This window comes from Microdochium trichocladiopsis, assembly GCF_020744255.1.
Source record: "Microdochium trichocladiopsis strain MPI-CAGE-CH-0230 chromosome Unknown B0I36scaffold_1, whole genome shotgun sequence".
Lineage (NCBI taxonomy): Eukaryota > Fungi > Ascomycota > Sordariomycetes > Xylariales > Microdochiaceae > Microdochium > Microdochium trichocladiopsis.
In genome coordinates, this window is record NW_025763544.1 from 2,666,805 (window position 1) to 2,691,530 (window position 24,726).

General features: G+C 56.6%; 11 protein-coding genes and 1 non-coding gene across 12 annotated transcripts; 5 read left to right on the top strand and 7 right to left on the bottom strand.

Annotated features, from left to right (window-relative positions):
- Window position 1: 1 nt before the first annotated feature.
- B0I36DRAFT_9985 (Mif2/CENP-C like-domain-containing protein) lies at window positions 2-2,614 on the bottom strand. Its single transcript, XM_046163716.1, has 4 exons — window positions 2,363-2,614; window positions 2,135-2,280; window positions 547-2,073; window positions 2-483 (listed from the first exon to the last, which is right to left on the bottom strand). The coding sequence occupies exons 1-4, from the start codon at window positions 2,440-2,442 to the stop codon at window positions 353-355; spliced, it is 1,884 nt and encodes a 627-aa protein (XP_046018469.1). The 5' UTR covers window positions 2,443-2,614; the 3' UTR covers window positions 2-352.
- Window positions 2,615-2,934: 320 nt separating this feature from the next.
- Window positions 2,935-4,276, top strand: B0I36DRAFT_310629 (ribonuclease H-like domain-containing protein). Its single transcript, XM_046152277.1, has one exon. The coding sequence runs from the start codon at window positions 3,174-3,176 to the stop codon at window positions 4,179-4,181; it is 1,008 nt and encodes a 335-aa protein (XP_046018470.1). The 5' UTR covers window positions 2,935-3,173; the 3' UTR covers window positions 4,182-4,276.
- A 101-nt stretch (window positions 4,277-4,377) lies between these two features.
- B0I36DRAFT_371099 (RHD3/Sey1) lies at window positions 4,378-7,165 on the bottom strand (the record flags this gene model as incomplete). Its single annotated transcript, XM_046159987.1, has 4 exons — window positions 4,378-4,676; window positions 4,735-6,485; window positions 6,567-6,995; window positions 7,074-7,165. The coding sequence occupies 4 exons, from the start codon at window positions 7,163-7,165 to the stop codon at window positions 4,378-4,380; spliced, it is 2,571 nt and encodes an 856-aa protein (XP_046018471.1).
- A 942-nt stretch (window positions 7,166-8,107) lies between these two features.
- B0I36DRAFT_233463 (WD40-repeat-containing domain protein) lies at window positions 8,108-9,846 on the bottom strand (the record flags this gene model as incomplete). The annotated part of the gene is made up of 2 exons (XM_046149232.1): window positions 8,108-9,079; window positions 9,136-9,846. 2 exons carry the CDS (start codon window positions 9,844-9,846, stop codon window positions 8,108-8,110), a joined length of 1,683 nt encoding a protein of 560 aa, XP_046018472.1.
- Window positions 9,847-10,180: 334 nt separating this feature from the next.
- B0I36DRAFT_10065 (uncharacterized protein) lies at window positions 10,181-13,081 on the top strand. Its single transcript, XM_046147705.1, has 2 exons — window positions 10,181-10,498; window positions 10,607-13,081. Exons 1-2 carry the CDS (start codon window positions 10,393-10,395, stop codon window positions 12,937-12,939), a joined length of 2,439 nt encoding a protein of 812 aa, XP_046018473.1. The 5' UTR covers window positions 10,181-10,392; the 3' UTR covers window positions 12,940-13,081.
- B0I36DRAFT_10071 (CobW/HypB/UreG, nucleotide-binding domain-containing protein) lies at window positions 13,082-14,558 on the bottom strand. The gene is made up of 2 exons (XM_046147707.1): window positions 14,216-14,558; window positions 13,082-13,860 (listed from the first exon to the last, which is right to left on the bottom strand). The coding sequence occupies exons 1-2, from the start codon at window positions 14,392-14,394 to the stop codon at window positions 13,224-13,226; spliced, it is 816 nt and encodes a 271-aa protein (XP_046018474.1). The 5' UTR covers window positions 14,395-14,558; the 3' UTR covers window positions 13,082-13,223.
- A 335-nt stretch (window positions 14,559-14,893) lies between these two features.
- On the bottom strand, window positions 14,894-14,981 carry B0I36DRAFT_t21. Its single transcript has one exon. It is a non-coding gene; the product is annotated as a tRNA-Asp (tRNA).
- A 1,845-nt stretch (window positions 14,982-16,826) lies between these two features.
- On the top strand, window positions 16,827-18,706 carry B0I36DRAFT_310638 (uncharacterized protein). The gene has a single exon (XM_046152278.1). It carries the CDS (start codon window positions 17,112-17,114, stop codon window positions 18,462-18,464), a length of 1,353 nt encoding a protein of 450 aa, XP_046018475.1. The 5' UTR covers window positions 16,827-17,111; the 3' UTR covers window positions 18,465-18,706.
- A 14-nt stretch (window positions 18,707-18,720) lies between these two features.
- On the bottom strand, window positions 18,721-19,811 carry B0I36DRAFT_10101 (uncharacterized protein). Its single transcript, XM_046147715.1, has 2 exons — window positions 19,646-19,811; window positions 18,721-19,588 (listed from the first exon to the last, which is right to left on the bottom strand). The coding sequence occupies exons 1-2, from the start codon at window positions 19,717-19,719 to the stop codon at window positions 18,988-18,990; spliced, it is 675 nt and encodes a 224-aa protein (XP_046018476.1). The 5' UTR covers window positions 19,720-19,811; the 3' UTR covers window positions 18,721-18,987.
- Window positions 19,715-20,724, bottom strand: B0I36DRAFT_10097 (uncharacterized protein). Its single transcript, XM_046147713.1, has one exon. It carries the CDS (start codon window positions 20,371-20,373, stop codon window positions 19,834-19,836), a length of 540 nt encoding a protein of 179 aa, XP_046018477.1. The 5' UTR covers window positions 20,374-20,724; the 3' UTR covers window positions 19,715-19,833.
- A 316-nt stretch (window positions 20,725-21,040) lies between these two features.
- B0I36DRAFT_310642 (NifU-related protein) lies at window positions 21,041-22,473 on the top strand. Its single transcript, XM_046152279.1, has 2 exons — window positions 21,041-22,081; window positions 22,162-22,473. The coding sequence occupies exons 1-2, from the start codon at window positions 21,266-21,268 to the stop codon at window positions 22,318-22,320; spliced, it is 975 nt and encodes a 324-aa protein (XP_046018478.1). The 5' UTR covers window positions 21,041-21,265; the 3' UTR covers window positions 22,321-22,473.
- B0I36DRAFT_310644 (uncharacterized protein) lies at window positions 22,398-22,762 on the top strand. Its single transcript, XM_046152280.1, has one exon. It carries the CDS (start codon window positions 22,544-22,546, stop codon window positions 22,706-22,708), a length of 165 nt encoding a protein of 54 aa, XP_046018479.1. The 5' UTR covers window positions 22,398-22,543; the 3' UTR covers window positions 22,709-22,762.
- Window positions 22,763-24,726: the final 1,964 nt, after the last annotated feature.

The window sequence follows — 24,726 nt, forward strand, 5'->3', positions numbered from 1 at the left end:
TTGAGCGGCACACTACCAAGCGGGCACCTTTTCGAGGGATGTAATTTCGAACGGGACAGGCCATTGGCCATACGGAAAAGGCATCGACGTTTTGTCAGGAGCACAAACATTGGCAAAGGAGCGGCAGAGGAGCAAAATCGTTTTCCCACATCACATGGAAGCATTGGAGCTTCATTACGAACACACTTCGCGCCGAGACAACGGACAATTAGCATGAAGCCACCCGCAAAAGACGAACTTATATTGGTATCTTTGAGCATGATCGTGAAAAACGCCTCCAAACATGAATGACCGTCGCTTCCGCTGCGTAATCGTGACTCGACAACAGGTAATGCCAGCATGTGAGGGGTCATCACCCCTTATACATAATTGTGCTTTCGCCCTCGAGTTCGTGATCTTCAGGCGCAACCTGCAGCTCGCAGCCTTGCGCAAAGAAGATCCGCGCCCTGACATCGCCGTTGTTCGCCATGCTGTAGTAATTTCCTGACAGGCTTGTTAGCTCGTTGCCCGATAGGGAGGACTAGCTTCGCCGCGCGTTTCACTTACCTCTCGGCACAAAGAACTGGCCTCCTTCGCTGATGCGGAAAGTGTTTGTCGCTATCACGACATCGACTACTCCTTTGTGGACGAAGAAGACCATTTGCATCTTGCGCGAGTTTTTTGACCTCTTTTCCGAGCCCGGCGGCAGGTCTACTATACCAGACCCGAAGAACGGCAATGTGAGCGTCTTGGCGAACTTGAAGGTGGCATCCTTGATGTCCTTCAGCTGGATTGCGGGCTCAGAAATGGCCAGCTCTTCCTCGACAACCTCAACAGGGTCCTCATCATGTGGCGGCGCATGCTCGTATTCTGGATACCAATACATGCACTCACCCACGATGCGCCCAGTATTCGTCTCCCACGGTTCACGCTCTACGGCAGGCTCGCTGCGTCGCGAAACAGTCTTGCCACCCCGGCCGGTCCGACCACCTCTGCGCCGTGACGACTGTTCCGAAGCATCTTCGTTCTCATAACGGACAACGCCCTTAGTCGAATTGAGTACAAATTTCTGCCCCTTTTCATCGGTGTACTCCTCAATCTCCAATTCTCGCTGATCGCCCTGCCACCAGTTGAGTGGCTTGAACGAGTGCCGTCCCGAGCGTGTTGTCAACATTGAATTTGGGCCCTCGCGCCTGATGCTCACAAGGCCACGTGCCTTCGGCAAGGGTGGCCCTCGTTGTACGGCAGGAGACTCGACGCCGACACCAGATGACTTGCGTTTGCGACCAGGTTTGCCCTTCGGAGCCTTTTGATCTGGCTTGGTCTTTGCGCGCTTTGCGGCGGGTGCCTCCGCGTCCGATGCATCGTCCTCTTCCGCGGCAGCTTGGTCCTTTCGACTTCGTTTCGGCGACGCAGCTTGTTTGCTTGCTTTTGGAGGTCGCCCGCGCGGCCTGGGAGGAGGGACCTCTTCTCTGACAGGTGTCGTTTCGCGTTCCACTAGCCTTTGTGGTTTGGTGCTTGGCTTGCGAGCTTTGCTAACGGCTGCTACCGGTGACGGTAGCTCTTCTTCTGGCTCTTCCTCGGGCTCGTCCTCTGGTTCGTCTTCTTCAGGCGCATCTTCCGGCTCCTCGTCGTCGTCAACGTCCACTGGGTCGTCGTCGTGAATGTATGTGCCGAGATCAACGTCGTCATCGTCGTCAGCGAGGGGGGCATCGGCGGGCTGTTCGTCCTGCTCAGGTTCGCTCTCATCTTCGTCATCTGTCAGTGTCCTGCCGTTTAGCACGGCCCCGGGCTTCAATGCCGGCCGCTTGAATGGTGATTCTTGCGAGCCGGAGCCGTTCACCTTTGGCCTAGGCGCTGGTGAGACCCTTGAGTTTTTGCTCGTGCCAAAGTTCAGAACGCGATTGACGGTTTCGTGAGGTTTGGCCAGCGGCATGTGGTAGATGTCACCGCGAGTCGGTGAGGAAGAAGGGTTTAGCTGCGGGTTGTGTTTTGCAGGCGAGAGAAGGTTTGTCTTCAAGGGCGATCGCGCACGAGGTAGGGACGGTCGATGCTGAGCACCTCTCCGTATAGTCGCTGGTCCGGGTTCGTCCTCTACGCCAAAGTTAGCTTGGTTGACACCGTGCAACAGAGCGCGACCTGTCGCGAGGCATACCATCGTCTAACTCCATTTCTTGCCCCGAATCGTCCTCGTCCTCCTCGGGGGACGCACCGCCCTTCTCAGGCGAGGAAAAAATGTTTGGATTTTCGAAGCCATGCTCGTCGCGCTCGCCTGTGTCCTGCAATACGATACCCGTTTTCCTGCCCCATGCATGTCCGTCAGCATACATTTACAAGACAAGATCTACAGGAGGAGGCCAGTAGTGGCGGAGATGGCACGAACCTGCCAGCCTGGCCGAGCGCGTATATTTGTTCTGGTTGCGCCTGGGGGGCACGCCGCCCGGGGGCGGCCTTTGGCGGCATAGCTGTGTCAAGAGGGCGTGTGCGCGCAATCGACGGATGGAGTCGGGAGGGCGAGAAGTTATCGTGAATGTTGTCGCATCAGTCGCGGGAGGCGGCACACAGCGCCAGGAGGCTCGTCACGGGGAAGGCCGAGGGTGGGCGTGGGCGAGGGTGGGTGGCTGCTCGTGCCGTGGGAAACGCGTTGACGGAGCACGATGCGGTGCAGGTGGGTTCCCGCCCGGTGCATTTGTTTACTGCCTGGGGCGAGCTGCGCTCCCGGCCAAGCTCCGCCGCCCGGCCTGCCTTTGAGGCCGAGCCAGCTTGCCTCGGAGCCCCACCGAGTAGCCACTGATCTCCCTGGCAGTTGCTCCAGCTAGTGTGGTACTTGGCGACCCTGGGCTTTTCCTGCTTTGAAGCGCGCCTATGGTACAAGTAGCATTGTATCAGTCACAACACCTTCTCAACCCCTGCGCTACTTTTCATCTTCGACGCGCCTGTCCGAACACCCAAGCGCGTCAAGCCATCCAGGAACCCCTCTGCGCTCTGTAACGCCCTTGTGAAGTATTACGCAACATGCATGCCTGCAACTCTTCTTGACTGTTTTCCAGCAATGCCAGTGGACTTTGCGCCTGTGTAATTCTCATCGTCACTTTTCGGCACCGAGTCCCAAGCGAGATCGACCGTCCGTTCCCAGACAATAATTTCCAGACACTCCTTCACGCCTCTTCACTTCTCCAGGACGACATTCCACCATGGATACCTACATACCGCCCTCGGTCTGGCACACAGAGACGCTCGCCGGCGAATCCTACAGCCACTTCTCGCCCGTCCCTCCCTCGCTCCTGCCGCCAACCACGGCCACATCTACAGACACAACAGCAGGCGAGCCATGCTGCCTCGGAGTCGATGAGGCCGGCCGTGGCCCCGTCCTCGGCCCCATGGTCTACGGCGTCTTCTACCTGCCCCTCACGCTCAGCGACTCCCTGCTCAAGGAGATACACCACTTCGACGACAGCAAGGTGCTCCAGCCGGCCGTCCGCTCCGCCCTGATGCGCACGCTCTGCGAGCCCGGGTCGGACCTGCACACCTCGTGCGGCTGGGCGACCGCCTCGCTCTCGGCGCGCGACATTGGCGCCAACATGCTGCGCCCCGCGGCCATCTACAACCTCAACGCGCAGGCCATGGACGCCACCGTGTCGCTCATCCAGGGCGTGCTCGACCGCGGCGTCAACGTCCGCGAGGTCTACGTCGACACCATCGGCCTGCCCCACGTCTACCAGGCCAAGCTCGAGCGCATCTTCCCGACCCTCAAGATCACGGTCGCCAAGAAGGCCGACAGCTTGTACCCCTGTGTCAGCGCCGCCAGTGTGTGCGCCAAGGTCTCCCGTGACGCGGCCCTCGAGGTGCTGTATGAGGCGCGGAGGCCTGTCGCTGGTGGCGGAGAGGAAGGAGGGCCTGCTGCTGCTGCGGCGGCGGAAGGCATGGCGTGGGGATCCGGTTACCCTTCTGACGCCCGCTGTGTGGGCTGGCTGAAGAGCAACATGCACCCTGTTTTTGGCTGGGGCCCAGAGTGCAGATTCAGCTGGGGTACGGCAAAGGACATGATGGAGACCAAGAGTGGTGTCAAAGTTGAGTGGCCGCAAGACGAGGACGAGAGCACGACTCGACTAACGGACTACTTTGCTGGCCGCGACGGTGATGACAACACTGATGAGCTGGGCAATTGGTTTGGCTCTCCAGCGGGACTAGAAGCATTCTGACAACCTGTCTGCAATATTCTTGTGTGTTTCTATTCCTCAGCATCATCATGGGCAGCGTATGGCGTTCGGGAGTTATTTCGTGCACAAATGACACATTCTCATTGTAAATTTACTTTGCTATACTATATCCTATGGGTGCTTTCGCTTGGTGCCAAGCTCGTCATGTCGTCGTCCAGTCCTGACTCATGCGTTCTCATTAGAAGTCGTCATCGTTGTCTCCGGCAGGCTGGCTCGAGGTCCGCGCCCGCTGGCCACGACTGTCGAGCGTGTCAAGGCTGATCGAGTCGCTGTCCCGGGCGGGCATGGCGATGGCTGCGCGCGCAGTCTCGTTGTTCTCAATGAATTCGCGCAGCTTCTGCTTGCCAATCTCGAGTCCCTGCCCCCAGGCAGCGTTGGTCATCTGCATCATGGGGCCAAGCAAATTCAGGTTATACGCGATATAAGTGCCGCCGGCAAGGATGATCAGCATCAGGAAAAGCAAAGGGTTTCGAAGAACTAGGTGGCTTGTCAGTACAGGTTACGCTGCAGAAGTTGCAAAAAGAAGCAAACATACCGGTCACAAACTCGTTCCATCCGAGAGCTAGCAGCAGACCGTAGAAGTATAGCGGCACTTGTGCCACACCGCCAATCGCGCTACGCTTAGCCTCGACGTAGACACCATCGGCGGTCTTCTTGAACCGGACAACTAGGTCCTGACGCTTGCCCTCGCTGAGCACCGTCATCTCCTCTTCCAGGCTCTTTCCATCCTCCTCGTCAACGCCGCCGATAGGCGTCAGGTCGTCTTCATCCTCAGCCTCAACACCAGGAGGCTGGTGACCGATGAAAGCTGGAAGATCGGGAGGAGCATACGTTTCGGCAAGGCGGAACCTCGATAGCAGAGGAATCAAAGTCAGTGTCGACTCGCGAGCGCGAGTATAGATACCCTCAATGTCGTCCGTCGGCCGCCAGATACGGGGCACGCCAGCCTCGTCATAGCGGAACTTGTCCTCAAAGTTTTCCCGCAGTTTGAGCAGAATGTTGCCCTCCATGACCTCTTCATCGACCCTCTCCCGCAGGGCGACCCAGCTCTTGCGACGAAGTCTCCACAGCCCGACATTCACCTCCTCCGGACTGGCGTTAAAGCTCTGCGCGCGGTCTGAAAATCTCGTCTCAGCCTCCTTGACAATGACGATGAAGCAGTTCCAGATGCGATCCCAGAGATCCTTCTCCGTCTGCGGCTTCTCGTCCAGCTCGGGGGCTCCGGAGCCGCCACGACCAGATCCGAGCTTGTTGAACTCGAGACCAACTGCATCGCCGAGGCGTGACTTGACCCAGCGCTCTACGCGCGTAGCCAATCGCCTCATTTCTTCCTTGCGCAAGCGGGCACTAACTTCGTCCAGGTCCTTCTCGAAAAGAGCATGCTGGGATTGAAAGTTTGTCCAAGAGACGCCGGCAATCTCGAGGCTCTGGGCCTCCTCCTTGAACTGCTGAGCAGCCTTCGTCTTGGCCTTCTCAACGATCTCGGCAAACTCATAAGAGCCACCCGACTTCTGGCCAGTCTTGACAGCGCCAGAGACGGACTCGGTAAACTTGGAGACGCCTGTCTTGTGGGCAGCAGACAACTGAGCTTGGTACAAGCTCTTGAGACGTTGATCAACCTTGCCTTCCAAGTCGGCCCTCTTGCGCGTGTAGACGGCCTTGTGGTACCTGCTGGCCTGCACCTCAAATTGTTTGACGACCTTCTCACGCGCGGTTCGGCCCGTGGTGCCCAGGTCAGCAATGACGACTGGCTTGCCAGCACGAGTCGCCTCAGCTTGCTGTTCTTCAAGTGGCACGATCGCAGCATCGAAGTTAATGAGGACTTCACGAGAAATCTCATCGCAGCGGAACTGCGCGAGGAGCTCCTGTTGAGTCGGCAGATCAAGATCCTTGTTGGCAACGATCTGGTCCCAGACTCCCTCGGCGTATATCGAGAAACCATCAGCCGGAATGCGTCGGTGGTACTCGGGCAAGAAAACACCACCCTCCAGCTCCTGTTCACCGTGTTCGCTGTGGCCCTTGGCGCTCCGGCTACCAGCAACGAAACGCTTGCCCAGGTTTGCAACCTCTGTGACGAACTTCTCCGGCTGCAGAATCTTGTGCGGGAGAGCAGAAAAGGCGAAGTCAAAGTAGTCCTCGATCTTCGACTTCTCGAAACCTTCGGGCTTGGCAATAGAAGACCAGATCTTTGTGAGATCCTGGATGAGTGTGTTGCGGAGATTCGCGAGTGGCGTGTGCCCAATGTGATCTCGAATCACGAAGAATAGTAAAGACCTCGGTGTCGATCTGAATAATATCAGTACAAGCACGGCGCGGACGAGGGTGTCGAGGAAGGGAGGGATGGGCTGGCTGGTTGTGGGGGCTTACTGTTTATCCTTCTGGAACAGCTGCAGGTTGACTTCAAAGACAGTCTTGAGGAGCCCCATGTTGGCTCCCTGGTAGAGACCAACCTGGTGCTCCCAGATGTTGACAATGAGCACCTCGCTCGTGGCCAGCGCGAACAGGGCACTCTTGCGCTCGAAGTCTTGATCCTCGCCACGTTCTCGACCGTCCGTTCCCTCGACATCCATCACGAGGATGTTGTCGGCCATCGACCCGCGCTTGTTCTTGGACATCCATATTCCCTTAGTCGTCTGCCGGCGTTCCGACTCGGACATGACATTGAAGTCGGTGCCGAAGAGGTTGTTCAGCAGAGTCGATTTGCCTGTCGACTGAGAGCCGAACACCGAGATGAGGTGGTAATTGAAGCCCGCGTCGGCGACATCGGTGGATTGGAGGTACTGGTTGATCCCAGCACTGTCAAGACGTCAGTGGGTTCTGCCGCCGGGAAGCTTCCGTAGGGTACGGCGGCGTGATAGGGGGGCAATGACTGACTTGAACTCTTTGTCCTCGTCAATGACTTGGACGCCATGTCCGTATTGCGCCGCAGTCGGCGTATCACCGACGGCGGCAAAGTGGCCGTTCATGATGCTGAGCGCCGGGCGGTGGCGGGGTTGGAGATGCGGCGCTGGCGTATGCTTGTTGGTTCCCGGATGAGACAGGCGGGCACGAAAGGGGCGCAATTATTTGGTCGAACTGCAATGTGGCAGACATCCGACTTTAGCAGTAGATCGAATCACCGCGCAGAGTCGCAAACGTGGTGCAGCTGCATAAAGGAGTCAAGAGAGCTTGGGAGGCAGGTTGAGGTTATCGCCTGGCGATTAAGTAAGCACGGAATTATGCTAGAGTGTCGTGTCCCCTTCGGCCTGCAGGCGCCAGGCTGCCCAGGTGTCGCTGGGGAGTCTCCTGGCCCCAAGAGGACTCGGCGGGACCCCCCCCCCCAAAAGTGGTGGGTGGCTGCCACTGAGGTCACACCCTCTGGATCAGCAGGCCAGGCAATTCAAGCATCATCGCTTCCAAGATTCTGACGACCCTGCAAGGCATCAGGACCCCCCACTTGCAGCTGGCCCATGCTTGTGAATGTGCACCGTCATTTCGCATGCGCTGTGGAGTAGTCGTTGGAACATGTCGACATGACGAGTTCCTGCGGCTCCCGGTGAGGAGATCCGAGATGCTCAGACACGATTCAATCTCAGCTGTGACCACTCGTTCCCAACAGCCATCCACCACGGACAACATACGGCCACAAAGGAATCAGTTGGGCTCTGTCCCATCGGCGGAGCCTCCACATGTTGGGAAAAGGCTGTCACATGAATACCGCCAGCCTTAAGCTACCCCTGACCATATGACCGATTTCACAGGCTGCATGCTGACAAGGCCTACGACCGTCGCCTCAGTTTGGTACTCGTACATCGACTGCCCTTGAAGGTCACAAGAGGTGGGGTTTCATGTAGACGATGGTCCACACACGGCATTTAGGTCTGGGTATCGTGATATGTTCTCTACTTCGGCACGACCATTACTTGTGCCTACTCCTTCCGCGCGAAGCGAGAAAGCGCTGGGCCGAGCTCGGCCTGCTTCTCCTTGTGCTTCTCGTCCTTCTTCTGCATGTGCTCCTTCCAGATTTCGTCGACCTTGAGTCTCTTCTCGTCGATAATGTTTTTCGACCGCTGCTTTCGCATGTAGTTCTTGAACGACGTGTTCTTGCCACGGGCACGCTTCCGGATTTCTTCCTCCACATCGACAGGCTTTGCATCGAGGTCTCTCTCTTCTTGTCGCTGCTTCTCCGATCGCAAGTCGATGTTTCCGATGAAGTTGGGATCCAGCGCAATCATCTCGGCAGGAAGCTTGTTCAGCAGCGACTTGACTTCCTTCTCCCGTCTCTGCTTTGCAGTCTCGAAGGGGTTCACCTCGAGAGCATCAAAGTTGGCCTCGCCCGCGCCAGGCACAATGATGGAGGAGAATCCCTCGTCAGTTCCAAGCCCGAGCACATCCTCAAAGGGACACCACCTCACTCTCTCTATCCGCTTGCCTTCGCCGCCCCATGCCATATAAGGGCTTTGCACCTTTTCTTGCTCGGCCTTGTGCTTGTCGAAGAGTCCCTTCCATATCGTCGTTTTGGTGCCCCATCCGACAGCCGTAAGACCCCGATCTGAAATGGCAATGGAAGAAGCCGGTTGCCTTGTGAAATAGCTGTGGACTTGCTTGAACATACGAATGTCCCAGACCGCCATCTTGTTGTCCTGACCTCCGGAAACCATATACCGTCCTTCTCTGTCTATCGCCAGAGATCGTACTGGACCCTTGTGTGCTAACAGCTTGACAAGGGGATCGGTGCTGTTTGGAGACCACAAGGTCACAGTGCCATTCTGGTGGCCGACGTGCATGATACCGTTGTAAGGGTTCTGTCCTAGCGAAACAGGAGAACCAAGCTTGGTGGGGATCTCGGCCACGAGCTGACCGGTCGATGTGTCTTGGTATTTGAGGAAGCCAGATGTGCCCTGCGAGTCCCCGTCAGTAGCTGCAAAGCATATTTTCCTTTATGCACAGGACTTACCAGAGTAGCGAGCAAGAAGTGGTACGGTAAGAAGGACATGTGTGTGACCTCCCGGTGCTGACGCAAATTGTGCACCTCCACGCCATGCGAGTCGTAAATGTAAACATTCTTCTTCTGGGCGACTGCGAAGAACTGGTTGTTGTGCAGCCATGTGACATCCCTCACTGTCTCGCCGAGCTGGACTTCGCAACCAAGTTTGCCTTCACGCCAGTCCATGGTAGCTATGTGGCCTTTGCGGCCGCCGAGCAGCAGGTCCCGCCCATTGCGAGAGTATTCGAATACGTAGGGGCCCAACTGATCCAGCTTTAAATCGAAGCGCTTCTTGGCTGTGACTTCGGAGACACCGTCCAAAATATCCTCTTGCCGTACCTTGTAGGTGCGCTCGAGCTCCGTCTCAGGCTCCAAGAAGCCATCGGTGTGCTCCAACAAGATCTCTGCCTCTTTCGCCTTGATGACGGCCTCTTTAGCCTTCGACTCGACGGCCTTGAGATTGCGGCGCAACTTCTTGTCCTTGATGCTCTTTGTGTCTATCCTGCCGCCACGGCCATAATCTCGGTGTGCCTCCTTGAGACGGCGCCGTCTTTCGCGTTCCTCTTTCGGCACCAGCTCGGTGCGGGCACGCTTGATGACTAGGGCTCCATTGTCGTGATCCTCGGGCACTTTGAAACTCTGGGTTTTTCGGACGTTCGGTTCGGCAAGATCGACCTCCATTGCTGAGCTACGAGAGCCCTGTTTCGCGGGTTTTGTCTCGAAGTGGTGAAGAGCCGACAACTACCAGAGAATGAACGTGTCTCCCTGCGCGGAAGATGCTCGAAGTAGCTTGGTGGAATGTCGCGAAGGAAGTTTGATCTTGCTCCGAAATACCAGCATGCCCATGCTCAGCACGGGGATCGGCGACTGCGCCTAGGAAATATTTCAGACCGATAAGAGCGATAGGCAGTGGACCCACTGAAAAAGTTGAAGACGGACCCCAGCGCTCTGGATACAATCCGGTCCGGTGCCCGCCTGCCGCCTTCGCCGCCCACACTCGTGCAGCGCAGGGCCACCAAAATCGATAAGAATTTCGCCCTGCCCCTCCATGTTTGGGCTCTTCCTTCTACGCAACGACCCCAAATTTTCGGCTTGTATACCTGCCACGACCTTCTTATGAGGTAAAGATTGATCGGCCCTTGCGATCAGACTTACAGTTATTTTCCTGCAAAAACCTGCAACCTGGCGTCACTTCCGTACCGCTTCAAAGCAGGTGGCGAAGGCAAGATGCCTTCCGCAGTCAGCCACTCTCACCGGCCGACCACCAAGATTTCGGCCAAGTCTTTCAAGTCTCGCAAATCCACCAAGGGTGCTCTTCGCGATCAAGCCAAAGGTATGTCCCTTGAATCCACTCTTTCTTTTTGGTTTAGTGTGGTCTTGTATCGCTCAGAATTATTGTACTTTCGAAACAAGAGACTTACACAATGCTCCATACTTGCAGGCAAAGTCCCTACCGAGCGAGGCCTACGGAAAACACCCCACCAGCAAGTCATGTCGAAGTTCGATCGCCGGAACCAAGCAAAGCAACGCCAGCTACTCAAGCACAAAGAGCACCTCAAGGAGGCCTCCGTCTTTGCCGGGCGTGATGGAGCGCCCAGAATCGTGGCGGTCGTACCGCTTTGCAACGACGCTGATGTTCCTGCTGCCATTCGCAGCCTCAACGCCAGTCTCGATATAGAAGCAGAGGTCACAAACACGAACCTCCGCGTAAATGTCGACCGCTTCAAGCAGAAGCTCCAATATCTCCCAGTGGAAAAAGACTTGACTGCCTGTCTTGATGCCACCAGAGTTGCCGATTTCGTCGTCTTCATGCTTTCTTCTTCTGAGGAAGTCGATTCCTTGGGCGAGCTCATTATTCGGAGTGTCGAAAACCAGGGCATCTCCACCTGTTTCACGGTCGTGCAGAATCTCGACAAGATCCAGCCGGCCAAGGCCAGGCCTGATGTCGTCAAGTCCTTGGCTTCTTTCATGACCCATTTCCACCCTGGGCAGGACAAGATTTACAGCCTCGACTCAAGGCAAGAGTGCTCGAACTTGATGCGCTCATTATGCAGTACTACCCCTAAAGGCATACATTGGCGCGACCAGCGATCGTGGATGCTGGTCGACGAGGTCCAGTGGCCAGCCAATGAGGGAGAATCCACAATTCTTACTGGTGTCGTTCGTGGCAAGGGTCTGAAAGCAGACAGGCTTGTGCACATTGGCGACTGGGGAACGTTCCAGATTGAGAAGATCACGGCTGCTCCTTTGACGCCGTCCAAGAAGAACAAGAAGGAGGACGGCATGGCTGTGGACGAGACTGAGGCCGATAGCACTCTGGACTCGCCGACTGAGGATCAGGACGATCTTGCGGAGCTGGCACCTGAGGAGGTTTCCATGGAGGACACAACAGAGCAAATGGTTGACCCATCAACCAAGAAGGGTGTTTTGCTGGATGATCATCACTACTTCTCTGAGGACGAACCTGAAGCATACACGAAGCCCAAGAAACTGCCTAAAGGAACGTCAAACTACCAGTCAGCATGGTATCTCGACGATGCTGAGGATTCGGAGTCTGATATGGGAGACGACGACATGGAGGACGCTGCTGAGGAGCCAGCCGCCGCCCCAGAAGATGGTATGGAGGGTATGGCTGGTGCGGAACCCACGGAAGCTGCAATGTCCGAGTATCCCCAGTCGGAAGCTTTCATTGAGCCCAACGAGGAGGACGACGCCCAAGGCCTGGCTGCCTACCGATCACGAAAGCGGGACGAGGCCGAGGATGACAAGGAGTTCCCTGATGAGATCGAGTTGCACCCGAACGTTCTAGCCCGGGAGCGGTTAGCCAAGTACAGAGGTCTCAAGAGCCTTCGCACGAGTCCATGGAACCAGGAGGAGGATCGCCCACACCAGCCTGAGGACTGGACAAGACTTCTGCAAGTCTCCAATTATGTGTCGTCAAGGAATCACGCCACCAAGGAGGCTCTCATTGGAGGTATCGCTCCAGGCACCCGCGTACACGTTCACGTCCGGGCTGTTCCCTCGAGCGTTCAACAGTCGTATATCGCCTCGCGGCCAGTCACTCTGTTCTCGCTGCTCAGGCATGAGAACAAGAAGGCCGCGCTCAACTTTGACATCACTCATAAGGAGGACTACGAGAAGTCTATCAAGGCCAAGGAGGAGTTAATTGTGCAATGCGGACCACGCCGGTTCGTCATCAACCCGCTGTTCTCCCTCAGCGGCAACACAGAGAACGATGTCCACAAGTACTGCCGGTTCTTGCACCCTGGCCAGTCTGCGATTGCCTCTTTCATGGGTCCTCTGACTTGGGGCGCTGTACCCGCTCTCTTCTACAAGAGAGTTGCTCCGGCGGAGGGCGAGGAGGGCTCTGACCTCCCCCTGCAGCTCGTTGCAACAGGCACTGCCCGCGCCCCTTCGACAAACCGCGTCATCGCCAAGCGTGTGATCCTCACTGGCCACCCTTACCACATCCACAAAAAGGTCGTTACCATCCGGTACATGTTCTTCAACCGCGAGGATGTGGAATGGTACAAGGCATTGCCTCTTTGGACCCGCCGCGGCAGAAGCGGCTACGTCAAGGAGGCTCTCGGTACGCACGGCTACTTCAAGGCCAACTTCGATGGCAGAATCAACCCGCAAGACAGTGTTGGCGTCAGCCTGTACAAGCGAGTCTGGCCAAGGGATGCTCGGCCATTCTCAGGACCGTTGTTGGAGCCAAGCGCCATTTCCAATGCAGGTGGAGCCCAGGACGAGGCTATGGATGATATCCAGTAGATGGGACAGGCGGTCCGAGGGTGTTTGTTTTTCTTCTCCTTTGTCAATATCGGGCTGGGTATACCACTTCATTTGCTATATCCTGGGAAACTTTTACGTATCATGACCACAAAATTATAGACTGAGCGAACATCTGTTCAAGCTTAAGGGTGTTCTTCACGAAACTGCGCGAGATCCTTCTCTCCATTGACTTTTTCATGATTCCATATTTCAATCTCGTACATGGAAATCGATTGATCCTCAATACGCGATTTTCGTTTTATCTCTGCAACTCGTGGCTCAAGCTACGCAAGAGTCTCCAAGCCAGCAGTTGGCCGTGGCCCGCCCTTGGTCTTCCTCTCCTCCTCGGCACCGCAGGCCTTCCACGCGCTAATGATTAGGTTGACAATGTGATCAACACCGACACCCTTCTTGACCTGGGCGAACACCGTGGGGCCGCCCTCGCGCATCTTCCTGGCATCCCTCTCCATGACGCCGAGATCCGCGCCGACCGCCTCGGCCAGGTCCGTCTTGTTGACGATGAGCAGGTCGCTCTGGGTGATGCCGGGCCCTCCCTTGCGGGGGATCTTGTCGCCGCCGCTGACGTCGATGACGTAGATGATGAAGTCGGCCAGCTCGCGCGAGTAGTTGGCCGCGAGGTTGTCGCCGCCGGACTCGATGACGAGCAGGTCCGTGTCGAACTCGGCGTGCAGGTCCTCGAGGGCGGCGAGGTTGGCCGAGATGTCCTCGCGGACGGCGGCGTGCGGGCAGCCGCCCGTCTCGATGGCCCGGATGCGCGGCGCGGGCAGGGCCTTGTTGCGCGTCAGGAACTCGGCGTCCTCGCGCGTAAAGATGTCGTTGGTGACGGCCGCGATCGAGTACTTCTCCCGCAGGGCAAGGCACAGCTGCAGCATCAGCGCCGTCTTGCCGGAGCCGACAGGTCTGTTTGTAGGGGTGATTCACCCCGGATTGTCAGCAGTTGCACAGATCGATCGGAAGAACTTGGAGATCCAGAAAGAATAGGGAGAGGCATGAGCAAAGCCTTGCTATGATGGGTGCATGTGTGTGCGACATGGTACATTCGGGAGCTCGGCTATGCTTCGAAAACCAGTCCAGAGCTCCAAGCTTGACGCCTCGAGATGAAACGAGCTCGGGGATAGCTGTCTGTCACGATTGGAGCCACGAACTCGAGCTTGCCATGTCACACATTTCTCACATTGTAGTAACATTGGCCCTCCATCATGAAAAGGAAGTGCTGCATTGCGCTAGAATGAGCTCAAGTGAGTGACACACTTACCCTCCGATGCCAATTGTGAATGCCCGCTCACCCCACGTTCGCCCTTCAACAATGGGCATCTCGCGGCTGAGATAGCTGCCCGGCCCATCGAGAATCTCGTGCGAATGGCCGTGCTCGGCTGCATTGAAGTTATCGTGAGAGTGGCCACCAACGCCGTCGTGAGAGTGGGTATGCGACATGTTTGCGGATGCGTGGTGTCTGTGTGTCGTATCTCCTGCGGTTTCGAGAAAATGGAGGTGGATGTCTGGATATCTCAGGTTGGAAACAAAAGCGTCCAGGACATGCAGTTGACATAAATCACCCACGAGACGACAGATATCGCAAGCGTGGTCCAGGGTCTTGTTGTCCTGGCTGGCCTGCCTGCCTGCTATCTAACAAGTGGGAAGTGGGATGAGGGGCATCACGCTTGAGCAGAACCCCACCCGGACGAGCTTATTGATCTGCATTGGCAACCCGAATTACACACGATAACTTCCAGCCAAGAGAAACCAGATCAGCTTCCTTAGAATGGAAACCACCTTCGCGTACCGGGCACATCATCGCACAGCAGCCCGTTTGTTTCCAGGGGCTTGGGCTTCTGGCAGGAATTGGTGCATACAGTTTGCGGGGAAGCGCCCAAAAAAGAAAGAGAAAAAAGAAAAAGACACAGCCAGTGTTCACACTGGTGGATTGGTTGTGCTCTCGATCGGGGAATCGAACCCCGGCCACCTGCGCGCTTAGGTAAGCTAATGACAAGCAGGTATCCTGACCACTAGACCAATCGAGAATCCGATTGAGTTTGTTAAAAGCGGATGCCTTTATGACAACCAGTATAGACTTGATGCATCGCGTGTGTGCGTCGAAGGCAACAATACGACAAAACGATGCGACCACAAGTTCCGTATATAAAAAAAGCCAAATACTTACCCTAGCAACTCGTGCGCGAATACACACGGTCGAAGCCGAAGCCTAATATCTCCGAAATAATATGAACTCCAACGCCGATGGGGAGCTCTACACCAGAGCTTGCAAGAATGCAAGCTGACACACCCCAGCGGCCATCAACGGGGAACCCAGTTTAAAAGGGGCCCTCGGCTCGGTCCCTTCGCTGCCCGAGATCTTGTTGTTAGCTGTTGAAGTCCAGACTCGTTTTGAGACAGTTTGCGCATCCCCAGCCCGGCCACCGGCATGCCTGAGACAAGTTCCAGAACACAGCAATCCAGACGCCGGATGGTTGCTGTTGCAACGCCACTAGTAATTAAGTCCGAGTTGCAGACGGATGGAAAATTTTGGAACAGGGCCGCTTCGAGCGTTGGTGGCGGCCAAATGTCTCTTTTCATGCTCTCGCCCTTGCCCCTTTGTGCTTGGAAAACTCAGACGGGGATTACGCGGATGATGGATCCGACGAGCTTGGATGGGTGGGAGCAAGAGGACTTCCCATTGTCCAGAACTTCCCCCGAGGTCTCCTGGAGGTAATCTTCCTGGGCGGGATCACAACAGACTTCCAGATGTGCCACATGATCACGGGCCCTGACTGATCTGCAGGGACGGGAGAGGAGAGAATCCCTGTCGGAACCCATGTCGATATTATGCAGGCATGACCAAGAGAGGGTTGGGGCATTGAGCAAGGGGGACGACGCGGGGTGCAGCTGACAGGAAGCCCGCAGAGGTCTAGCCGGTAATAATATCGCGATCCCGCAAAAGACGGCCGGAGGTGTTTGGTTGCAGCTGGATGCGGCATCGGTGGTCTGAGCGGGCTGCAAGCATGGACTGACCAAGATGCTTCGGGAACGCAAATCTCTACGATCACCCGAATCTCCACGATCCGGCTAAGGGGTGAAGCCGGGAGGACAATTTGGTCGCCGGGTGGGGATCATCTCCCCCAGGCCGAAGCCGGTCCACGCTGGCTCGTTGAGGAGGAGATGACGGTGGGCAATGTGGCTGCAGGGTCCGGGCCCGCATCCGGCAGTGGGCGCTTCGTTTTGGAGGCGGCATGGCAAGGGTTGCACTGGAGCGGTGAAAGAGCGAGGCTAGAAACGAGATGCAAGGCGGCGGCTCCCACAGAGAGCGTGGACGACTACCTCAGGTACACTAGGTTGGTCCTGTGGCCTGTGGGGGAGGGAGCCAGCAGCGCATGGCGGTTCTCCGCACAAGTCAAACGGTTGATGTGTTTGACAGCTCACATAAAAGAAGAAAAAAAGAAGCCATTAACCCATTATATCGAATGCGCCGTTGGATGTCGAGCCGGGTGCGAGCGCCAGGCTGAGAAATGTCAAAACGTTGATGTTGCGGCGCAAGGCCGATGCGCAGGACCTTTCGTTTAGTTGACGTGTGGGGCCCCCGAAAGAGCGGACAGGCAGCGGCTCGTGATCGCGTGCCCGGCCGTGCTCGTCAAGTGACCACTTTGCAGCGCAAGCAGCCGCCTCCTTTGCAGCGTTGCGAGCCTGTCGTCCGCGACCGTCTGAGACATGGTGCAAGCCACAAGCCCCCCAACTCCGCCCGACTACTGCAGTCCATCGACTCGCTCTAACCACGACAAGGCCCCTCGCGCCCGTTAGCCCCGACTAGGCCCCGGCCCTGATGTCAGTCACCCGCCGTCCCTTCCCTATGGCCTCCGCCCTCATAAGTATCCCGGGCGAGCCAGTCGAGCCGCATCTCTGGTCCCTCATGCTGCGTCATTCCCGTTGCCCTCGACGGCTCAGTCTATGCGACTCGTCATATACTGCTGCTGCTGCTGTTCCTACTGGAACTCGCCGTCGTTGTTCGGGCTGCCCTTGGGGGTCTTATAAGAGATCCGCCCTTTTACACACACGTTTCATTTTATACTCTTCCAATATTGTCATATGATTAAGACGACAGGGCATGGACCAAGCCAGCAAGTCGAGGTCCAATCTTCTGACACTATATAACACCAACCATGGGCCAAGTCTCAAATATGCTTGAGCGGCCAACGAGTGCCCTGGCAAAGCCCTCGACACGTTTCGAGCAGCACCCGCAGATGTATCGTCACTTGCCCTTTGCCGCAGGCATGAAACCCACAGGTCGACCACAGCAGAGCCGCCACAAGGGCCAGCTCAAGGTCTCGCCAAAGTCCATCTGTGTTGACGCCGAGGAGCTTCGCCGCCGGCTCAATGTCGTTCTGGAGGAGCAGAACCACCGAAAGGCGCGGCAACGGCAACGTCCGCCCCCGGTGAGCGAGGGCCAGGGGCAGGCGCGCGGGCAAGTGGAAGTCGCAGCGTCGTCCACAACTCAGGGCTCGCTCAACCCAGCGCGCCCCAGGCGCTATGCCTCGGCCAGAGGCCAGCAACCCTCGAGGCCGGCTTCGGCGCTGGAGATCACAACACAGCCGTTGCCGACGGCCCGGTCTCATTCCCGTCAGGACCAATTACGTAGTGCCGAGGGGGAGATAGAGCCGGCCAAGACCATCGTTCGGTCGAGCTCCAGGGCGACGACAGTCGACGCCGCAGGACAGACCCAGCCACTGCCCAAGGTTCGGCGTTCCTACTCGACGTCCAAGCTTAATCGGTCATTGTCAATGGGCTCGAGTGTCCCATCAAAGCACACCCCACGTAACGCTGCCGCACACTTTTCGGACACGGCGACGACGCAGAACATGCAGAACAAGCAGCTCATCCACCCGCTGGCACGGGAGGCGTTTGAGAAGCAGGAGCACGCACGGCTGGCAGAACAGGCTAGGTGTAATTCGAGTAGCCTGACGGGCAAGACGTGGAACCTGAAGCGGTCGAGGAGCCAGCAACTGCACCACGGCGCCGCCTACGAGAGGAACCAGTTCCAGGACGGCAGTCTGACGCTCGGCTCGGTCAGCCACAGCCGAGACTCGATTCACGGCACGGGCTTCCCCACGAAAAAGGGGGCCGGCATGGACAACATCTTCGAGGACGAAGAGTTCGTCGCGACACAGAAGCGTCAAGCTGAACGAGGTCGCCTGGAGAAAGTGACCTCGGCAGAGTTTGCCGATATTGTCAACGACCGTCGCATCGACTGGACGCAGACCGACGAGTCGGAGAAGAAGCGATCGAGTCTGCTTCAGGCATTGTGGACCAGGAAACCCGCCGAGGCAAAGTCGGAACCTGCGGCACTGCAGCCGGCCAGTGCCACGAGCAAGAACAAGGTCCGCCCGCCCAAGATCTCGACCAAGGGCGAGCTCTCACCGAGCTCTAGCGCGCTGCCGATACCGGGCCTGAAGTCGCCCAAGTCGCCCCTGGCTTTCCTCACAAAGTTCAGGCGTCAGCAGCTCATCAAAATCTGAGCAGGCAAGAACCTCCGCTGGGTTCCATATGATCTTAGTGGTCGTGCAATTCAAAATCAAGAAACGTGACTGGCGATATTCCTCATAGTATGAAGAGTTGGCAGGACGCTACACTAAGATACCCTATTTCATTTCTTTATTCTCGTCGTTCTTCTTACGACAATCTATGTATATATCAGGCAGCTTTTGCGAGACGATAAAACACCTTGGCCTGTTTCAAAAGAACGAAGTTTATGAACGAAGAAGCCAACTGCCTCAAGTCGTGTCATGTTCATTTTTGTATTGATTATCCGCGAGTATTCTAAATTGGTGTTGCGGTCCCAACGGCTGTGCTGGATTGTGATCTGGCACTGATGACTGTCCAGGGGCTATCCTCGTCATCATCTTCCGTTACGACAGGCTGTGTTGCCGCGTGGTGTTGAGATGCTTGGAGTATGAGACATGCTGATCTTGCATCTTGTGCGCATCGGAGTGTGGGTATTCTACAGATTTGGTATGATAGGGTGAACAACACTATCTCGGGTCACCTCGCACTCGCCTTCTCTTTCTCCAACAGCTCTTTGATGGCCTGAGCATCAGCCTCGGCTAGCTTCTTCCGCGCGGCAGCAGCGGCTTCCCGGTCAGTCCTAGCCTGGTTGGCAGCAGCCTCCTGCTGCCTGGCCTGCCATAGACGGTGCAGCTCGATGAACTCCCGGATGCCCTCGCTGTCGGTCCCACGCGCCTGCCTGGCCGACTTGAGCACCTCCATGCCCTTCTGGATGCCGATGTCCGGCGTCCAGGGCTCCTGCTTCTTGCCTGTGTATCGTGGGGCAGTATTGCCGGCGGCGGTCTCTGTCAGTGACGATGTGCTCGTCGTTGTGGGTGGGTCCGTGGCCGCAGCGATGCCCGAGAGCAGGTTCAGGAGCTGCGGGTATCGCGTCATGAGCATCTTGTACTCTGGCATGTCGGCGAGGTCGTTTGCCTTTTGCGACTGCGTGTTTGAGGTTGAGGCATCTGCAGTGTTACATGCTTCAGAACCTTGTATTGTTGACGGCGAATTGCCGTCCGTCTTGATAGCTGTCGAGGTCCCGGCCTCTTGTGGTGGATGGGACTCTTTGTGCTTCTTTGAGCAGGCGACAGAGCATCTGTAGGGGTATTAGCACGAAGAACATATAGGACTGGGGTTCGCGTGGGTGACTGACGTGCGTTGCGTACATTGTGGGCACTTGTACTTTCCCTCGGCTTCGTGACAATTTACACACGGGTCGGAGGCCATGGCTGGTCTCGTCGTGAGAAGACAGTGCCCAGCGCACTTGCGTGTACCACAAGCCGTTCCGCCAAGATCCGCCACTCGAGCTGCTGTTTATGGCGAGGGCGGGTTGCTCGTCTACTAGTTACTCTGCTGGTGGAGATGTCCAGCAAAGGACGAATGCGTGCAGTTTTTGAGATATAGAAAATGACTACAGCAAACAGAATGACGCTTCGTTAAACAAGACGCCACGCGGCAGACCGAAGGGGACGTGCGACGGAGGAAAACTTTTTGCCACAGCCGTAAGCTTCGTCGTGGGGCACGGTGAGTAGTAGTATGGCGAATGATGACGAGACTCCCTGGATGGCGCAGAAGGAGAGAATGGTGGAAGTCCGACCGAGGCACGAGTTTTTTCCATTTCCTGCCCTGGAATCTGTCAAGCGACGACTCCGTAGATGTAGCAGCGGGCAAAGGGCCGGCTAGCTCCGACGTTGCTGTGCCCAGGGCCGCTTTACAGGTGCCAGGATCGGAGATCGCAGGTGAGCAAGTGGAGGATCGCTGGCCCAGGGGTTTTGCTTGGGAGGCAGGGAGCAAGGGATCTGGCGCATGCAGATTATCGATTGCATCAGCCAATTCGACCAGGATCGTCGACGTCGGCCAGCTTGTTTGTTGACTATTCATAGTGCACTTGAGCCGGACGGACCATCGTGCGGCCTCGACTTCGTTGTTGCTCCACCGCCATATCCGCAAGATTGGGACTGGCCCCCGCCAGGCCTGGTCGTCGGCCAGCAACAGCGCACGCTATGTGGGAGCCGGAGATGCATGGTCGGCGCCATAATCACGTCGGGCACTCTGGCTCCAAGGATGTATGGATTGATGGATGGATACAGTTGCATCGTTGGCTGCAGCGCAGGACAAGCTGGTTGCAACATGCGCAGTCGCCTCTCAGGTTGCAGTTTCAGTGTCAGTGTCTTCTGCTGTGCGCAGGTGGTCATGAACAACATCAAGTACTTATGAGCTGCGCTTCGTCAGTCCAAGCAGTGTCATGGTATTGTCCAAAGTACCTCAATAAGGCAGGAATGAACGAGCCCCTCAAAAAGGGTCAACAGTGGACGACCCTCGGTTGGCAACGTATGCGTCGCTGTACGCTGCAGGACCGTACACCACTGCTGAAGAATTTCTCTCGGAGGCTGAATTACCCAGCAAACCCCTGTTTTCCACAGTGTCCAATTGGCAATGCTGCCGCTTTGATTTGCGGGCCAGTGACCTCACAATGAATGCAGTGATTGATAAGCCGCCCCCCCAGGCAATCGATAGGCCGGCACTCTCTCAAGTTGCCTCCGCCGCTCCGGGCTCCGAGACTGAGCTCGCGGCCGTTCCCAACGCCGAAGCAAACATTTCTCGAGCAGGCCAAGACTTCCCACCATCCCTTGCGCCCAGTCCATCCCGCTGACACCATCGAACAATATCAGCCTTGAGGCGCCTGGCATCGACACAACGTATTCTTCTCGAGCGACTTGCGACATATCCCCCGGGGCAAACACCACGACCAACCCCGCCTGACCTCATCGTCATGGCGGCCATGCCGGCGACTCGCATCACGAGGCCTGCGGCGAGCCTGCTGTCGGCTGCAGCACGGCGAACATTGCCCGCCGCTGCGCACAGCGTCGCTTGCCAGTCTGCGAGGAGGATGTATACAGCAACCGGGCTCTCCTCTCGCACCGCCTTTACCCGGCCGAGGCTCCACGCCTCAACGACGAGCAGCGTCTTCCCCGCCACAAATGCCTTCGCCGGCCGTGGCGCGAGGACCATCTTCATCCAGACAGAGTCGACACCAAACGCCGACGCCCTCAAGTTCCTGCCCAACCACAGAGTCCTGCCCGAAGAAGTCACGACCCCCTTCGTCGAGTATCTGAACCCGCGAAGCACCATCGCGCCGCCATACCCCTCGCCACTCGCCGCCTCGCTGATGAACATTGACGGCGTGACGGCAGTGTTCTACGGCGCCGACTTCATCACCGTGACCAAGGACACGGACGCCAACTGGGCGCACATCAAGCCCGAGATCTTCAGCCTCATCACCGAGGCCATCACCGCTGGCCAGCCGCTCGTCATGGTCAACAAGGGCGACGGCGCGGGCGGGCAGGGTCAGGAAGGCGTAGAGAACGACAGCCTGAGCTACGACGAGAACGACAGCGAGACGGTCGGCATGATCAAGGAGCTGCTGGAGACGCGCATCCGGCCCGCCATCCAGGAGGACGGCGGCGACATCGAGTTCCGGGGCTTCGAGGACGGGTACGTCCTGCTCAAGTTGCGCGGCGCGTGCCGGACGTGCGACTCGAGCACCGTGACCCTCAAGAATGGCATCGAGGGCATGCTGATGCACTATGTAAGTTGTTTCTCATATCCTCCCTCTCGCTGGGATAAGACTGCAGGAAGATATGCTAACGATCTTTATCACACTGTCAGATCGAGGAAGTCAAGGGCGTCAACCAGGTCCTGGACCAAGAGGAGGAAATCGCATTGCAGGAGTTTGCCAAGTTTGAGGAGAAGCTCCGGCAACAAAAGGGTGCGGATGCCGCACCGTCGACAGTTGGGAAGGGCTCTCTCGACACGGTTCCTGGCTAAACGACACCCTCGCTCCAAAAAAAAAGCTGGCGCTTGTGGCCCATCTTAGAACTGTACGATATGCAATATCTGTAGTATAGCATCGTTGTCCCCAGTGGGACAACTGTCCGGCGTCCACATATACCAAGTCGAAATTGTTACAAGTCAAACAAACAGGCCCGTGTGGCGATCATTGTTACGATGATGTTATTACCTGTGAAGAAAATTCCCATGGCAATCTTTTATGAATCCATGGGCTCGTTTTACTTTCTTCTTTGTACATTCCTCCCTCGCCGCGGGCATTTTACATGGAGGCAGCAAGCATGCTTTTTTCTTGAAGCTATTCGTGTGTCGGAATCAGAAAAGGGTCATGAAAACCCGATGGGTGGAAATTATAAGCAGGATTTAAGTCATGGCTTACAAGCGAAATTAGAGCCAGCGGTCACATCCATGTGCTGCCTAGAAGTCAACTACGCTTACCACCCCGTAAGATGAAGTCAAAAGAGTTAGAAAGAACGCAAATTGATGTTCTGAAAGGTCCATTTGTTTTTTGAGATGGGCCAATTCACACGGCCTAAGTAACGTATCACTCAGCGCGGTTATTCTTATGCCACTTACTGGTAGTCCGGATTCTTTTAATCCCAGAGAATTTGACAAATTTTTTCAAATTTTATTTTTAGCATGTATTGACTGCATGAATGCTGACAACCCGTCACTTAACCGCCGTTCACTGCCCGAGAGTGAAAGGTGGCCAGGCCGGAGTGCTTTTCTTCCGAGATCTCCACACATAACTTGGGAGGATCAAAAGGGGATGGAGTTTGAGAAGCCTCCATGAATAACGGTCCAGGGTAGCCTGCTAATAAGTTTCCTGGTGTAGGTGCCAAACACTGGGCACCTGTGGACTTGTGTTGCTTGCAGCTCGAGAAACTGGGCGAGTTCGATGCCCGGTCCATTAACTCCTTCTGTCAGGAAATCACATTCCAATTTGCAAGTTGTCTCCTCCTTTCGAGCACACATGTCCATGTTGGTGCTTAGCTCAGACCAGTGATTCATGTTTGAGTCTTGCAATGAGCAACCGATTTCGAATGGTGAACTTTGTGCCTCGACATCACCAATTCGCAGGCATAGCCCATCCACATGTCCACGATCCCGCCATGGGGTTTTCCATATTGTTTACCTTTGGGGAAGCTTGATGCCATTCGTGTGACAGTCGAACTGGCTTTCCTCCGCGCAGGCCAAGGATAGACGGGGCAGAAGGCTAAGGCCACGAGGCGACGAAGCCGGCGAGCAGTGCGTGCGGGGTAGGCTGAAGCGCTTGGGCACACCTGGGCAGGTACAAATTACGTACACTACCTTAACGCACGAGTCTGGCAGTGGCTGGCTTCGCCCCCGCGTCCTGAGTGCCTTCCAGTCAGCTTGACGACCAGTGGCGTGTCCGCAAGCCAAAGAAGTTTCCTTACAGTGCCTGTCATGGCATGATCATGATCGACCTCGGAGAATTCCTTGGGAGTCACAGGCTCATTTCTGCACCGTGGAGGGCAAGCTTTGGTGGATGCATTGGTCGTGGTTGAAGTTTAGTGGAACATCTGGCAATGTCAATTGCACAACCACAGCCATGCCTCGCCACTTGGGTTGTTTCTGGGCCCATCTGTGCCCACCCAGTATGCATCGGTCATGAGGTTCGGATGCCATGCCGCTCGCCGTTGCACTAGAGCCACAGAGTGTGTGGGCCCAAGACCTCATGGGCCGAGGTGGACGTACGTGGTCAGCAAACCAAGCTGCGCGTCTCTCGGCCACTTCCGCTAGAACCCCCTGACCAGGACGTTCTAAGGGGGCCTGTCATCCATTAGCTGCCGGGGCTTCAAGCGCCTGGAGCTCGACGGCTGATGCAAAGTGTCTCCCAGGACACGCCACACCGAAGCAGAGCGCGAGCGAGGCCGTCACGAGAGGTTCGAGTCCCGAGCTTAAAATGGCTGTTGCTCTTGGCATACCTTGAACGGGTGGTGGCATGGACGGAACACCGTGTGCATGCGTGTGGTCGAACACGGGTTCTTGAAGGGGCATCCGTCCGTTCGTGGCTGGTGCTGAGGCCTGCTCAGTGTGCTTCAACCAGTGATGTTGCGCAGTATTTCCCCGCATTATATTGTCACATCCCTGCGCCCTGCGCCTCCGGGTGGTTCACCTTGCAGCGTGTGCTTGGCCTGGCATGGACAAACACTGGGGGAATAGGTAGCACTGGTTGCTGCCTTGGCCAGGGGACTCACACCCCTTCTATAGCTTAGCAGGGCATAGCACAGCTGGCTGTCCCTCCACGTTTGGGACGCCGTTCGTCAGGTGGGATCGGGAGCAGAGCACGAGGGGCAGCGGAAGGACGCTGCTATATCATGTAGTTGCTCGGGAGCTTGTATCCTGGCATGTGGGCGATTG

Excerpts from the sequence above, each read along its gene's own strand:
- B0I36DRAFT_9985 (XM_046163716.1), bottom strand. The coding sequence starts at position 2,442 with ATGCCGCCAAAGGCCGCCCCCGGGCGGCGTGCCCCCCAGGCGCAACCA. Across the intron at positions 2,281-2,362 it reads GCGCTCGGCCAGGCTGGCAG|GAAAACGGGTATCGTATTGC; the intron begins GTTCGTGCCATC and ends TGCATGGGGCAG. Across the intron at positions 2,074-2,134 it reads AGAAATGGAGTTAGACGATG|AGGACGAACCCGGACCAGCG; the intron begins GTATGCCTCGCG and ends ACTTTGGCGTAG.
- B0I36DRAFT_310629 (XM_046152277.1), top strand. The coding sequence starts at position 3,174 with ATGGATACCTACATACCGCCCTCGGTCTGGCACACAGAGACGCTCGCC.
- B0I36DRAFT_10065 (XM_046147705.1), top strand. The coding sequence starts at position 10,393 with ATGCCTTCCGCAGTCAGCCACTCTCACCGGCCGACCACCAAGATTTCG. Across the intron at positions 10,499-10,606 it reads TCTTCGCGATCAAGCCAAAG|GCAAAGTCCCTACCGAGCGA; the intron begins GTATGTCCCTTG and ends CCATACTTGCAG.
- B0I36DRAFT_10071 (XM_046147707.1), bottom strand. The coding sequence starts at position 14,394 with ATGTCGCATACCCACTCTCACGACGGCGTTGGTGGCCACTCTCACGAT. Across the intron at positions 13,861-14,215 it reads TTCACAATTGGCATCGGAGG|ACCTGTCGGCTCCGGCAAGA; the intron begins GTAAGTGTGTCA and ends CCCTACAAACAG.
- B0I36DRAFT_310638 (XM_046152278.1), top strand. The coding sequence starts at position 17,112 with ATGGGCCAAGTCTCAAATATGCTTGAGCGGCCAACGAGTGCCCTGGCA.
- B0I36DRAFT_10101 (XM_046147715.1), bottom strand. The coding sequence starts at position 19,719 with ATGGCCTCCGACCCGTGTGTAAATTGTCACGAAGCCGAGGGAAAGTAC. Across the intron at positions 19,589-19,645 it reads CCACAATGTACGCAACGCAC|ATGCTCTGTCGCCTGCTCAA; the intron begins GTCAGTCACCCA and ends ATACCCCTACAG.
- B0I36DRAFT_10097 (XM_046147713.1), bottom strand. The coding sequence starts at position 20,373 with ATGAATAGTCAACAAACAAGCTGGCCGACGTCGACGATCCTGGTCGAA.
- B0I36DRAFT_310642 (XM_046152279.1), top strand. The coding sequence starts at position 21,266 with ATGGCGGCCATGCCGGCGACTCGCATCACGAGGCCTGCGGCGAGCCTG. Across the intron at positions 22,082-22,161 it reads AGGGCATGCTGATGCACTAT|ATCGAGGAAGTCAAGGGCGT; the intron begins GTAAGTTGTTTC and ends TCACACTGTCAG.
- B0I36DRAFT_310644 (XM_046152280.1), top strand. The coding sequence starts at position 22,544 with ATGAATCCATGGGCTCGTTTTACTTTCTTCTTTGTACATTCCTCCCTC.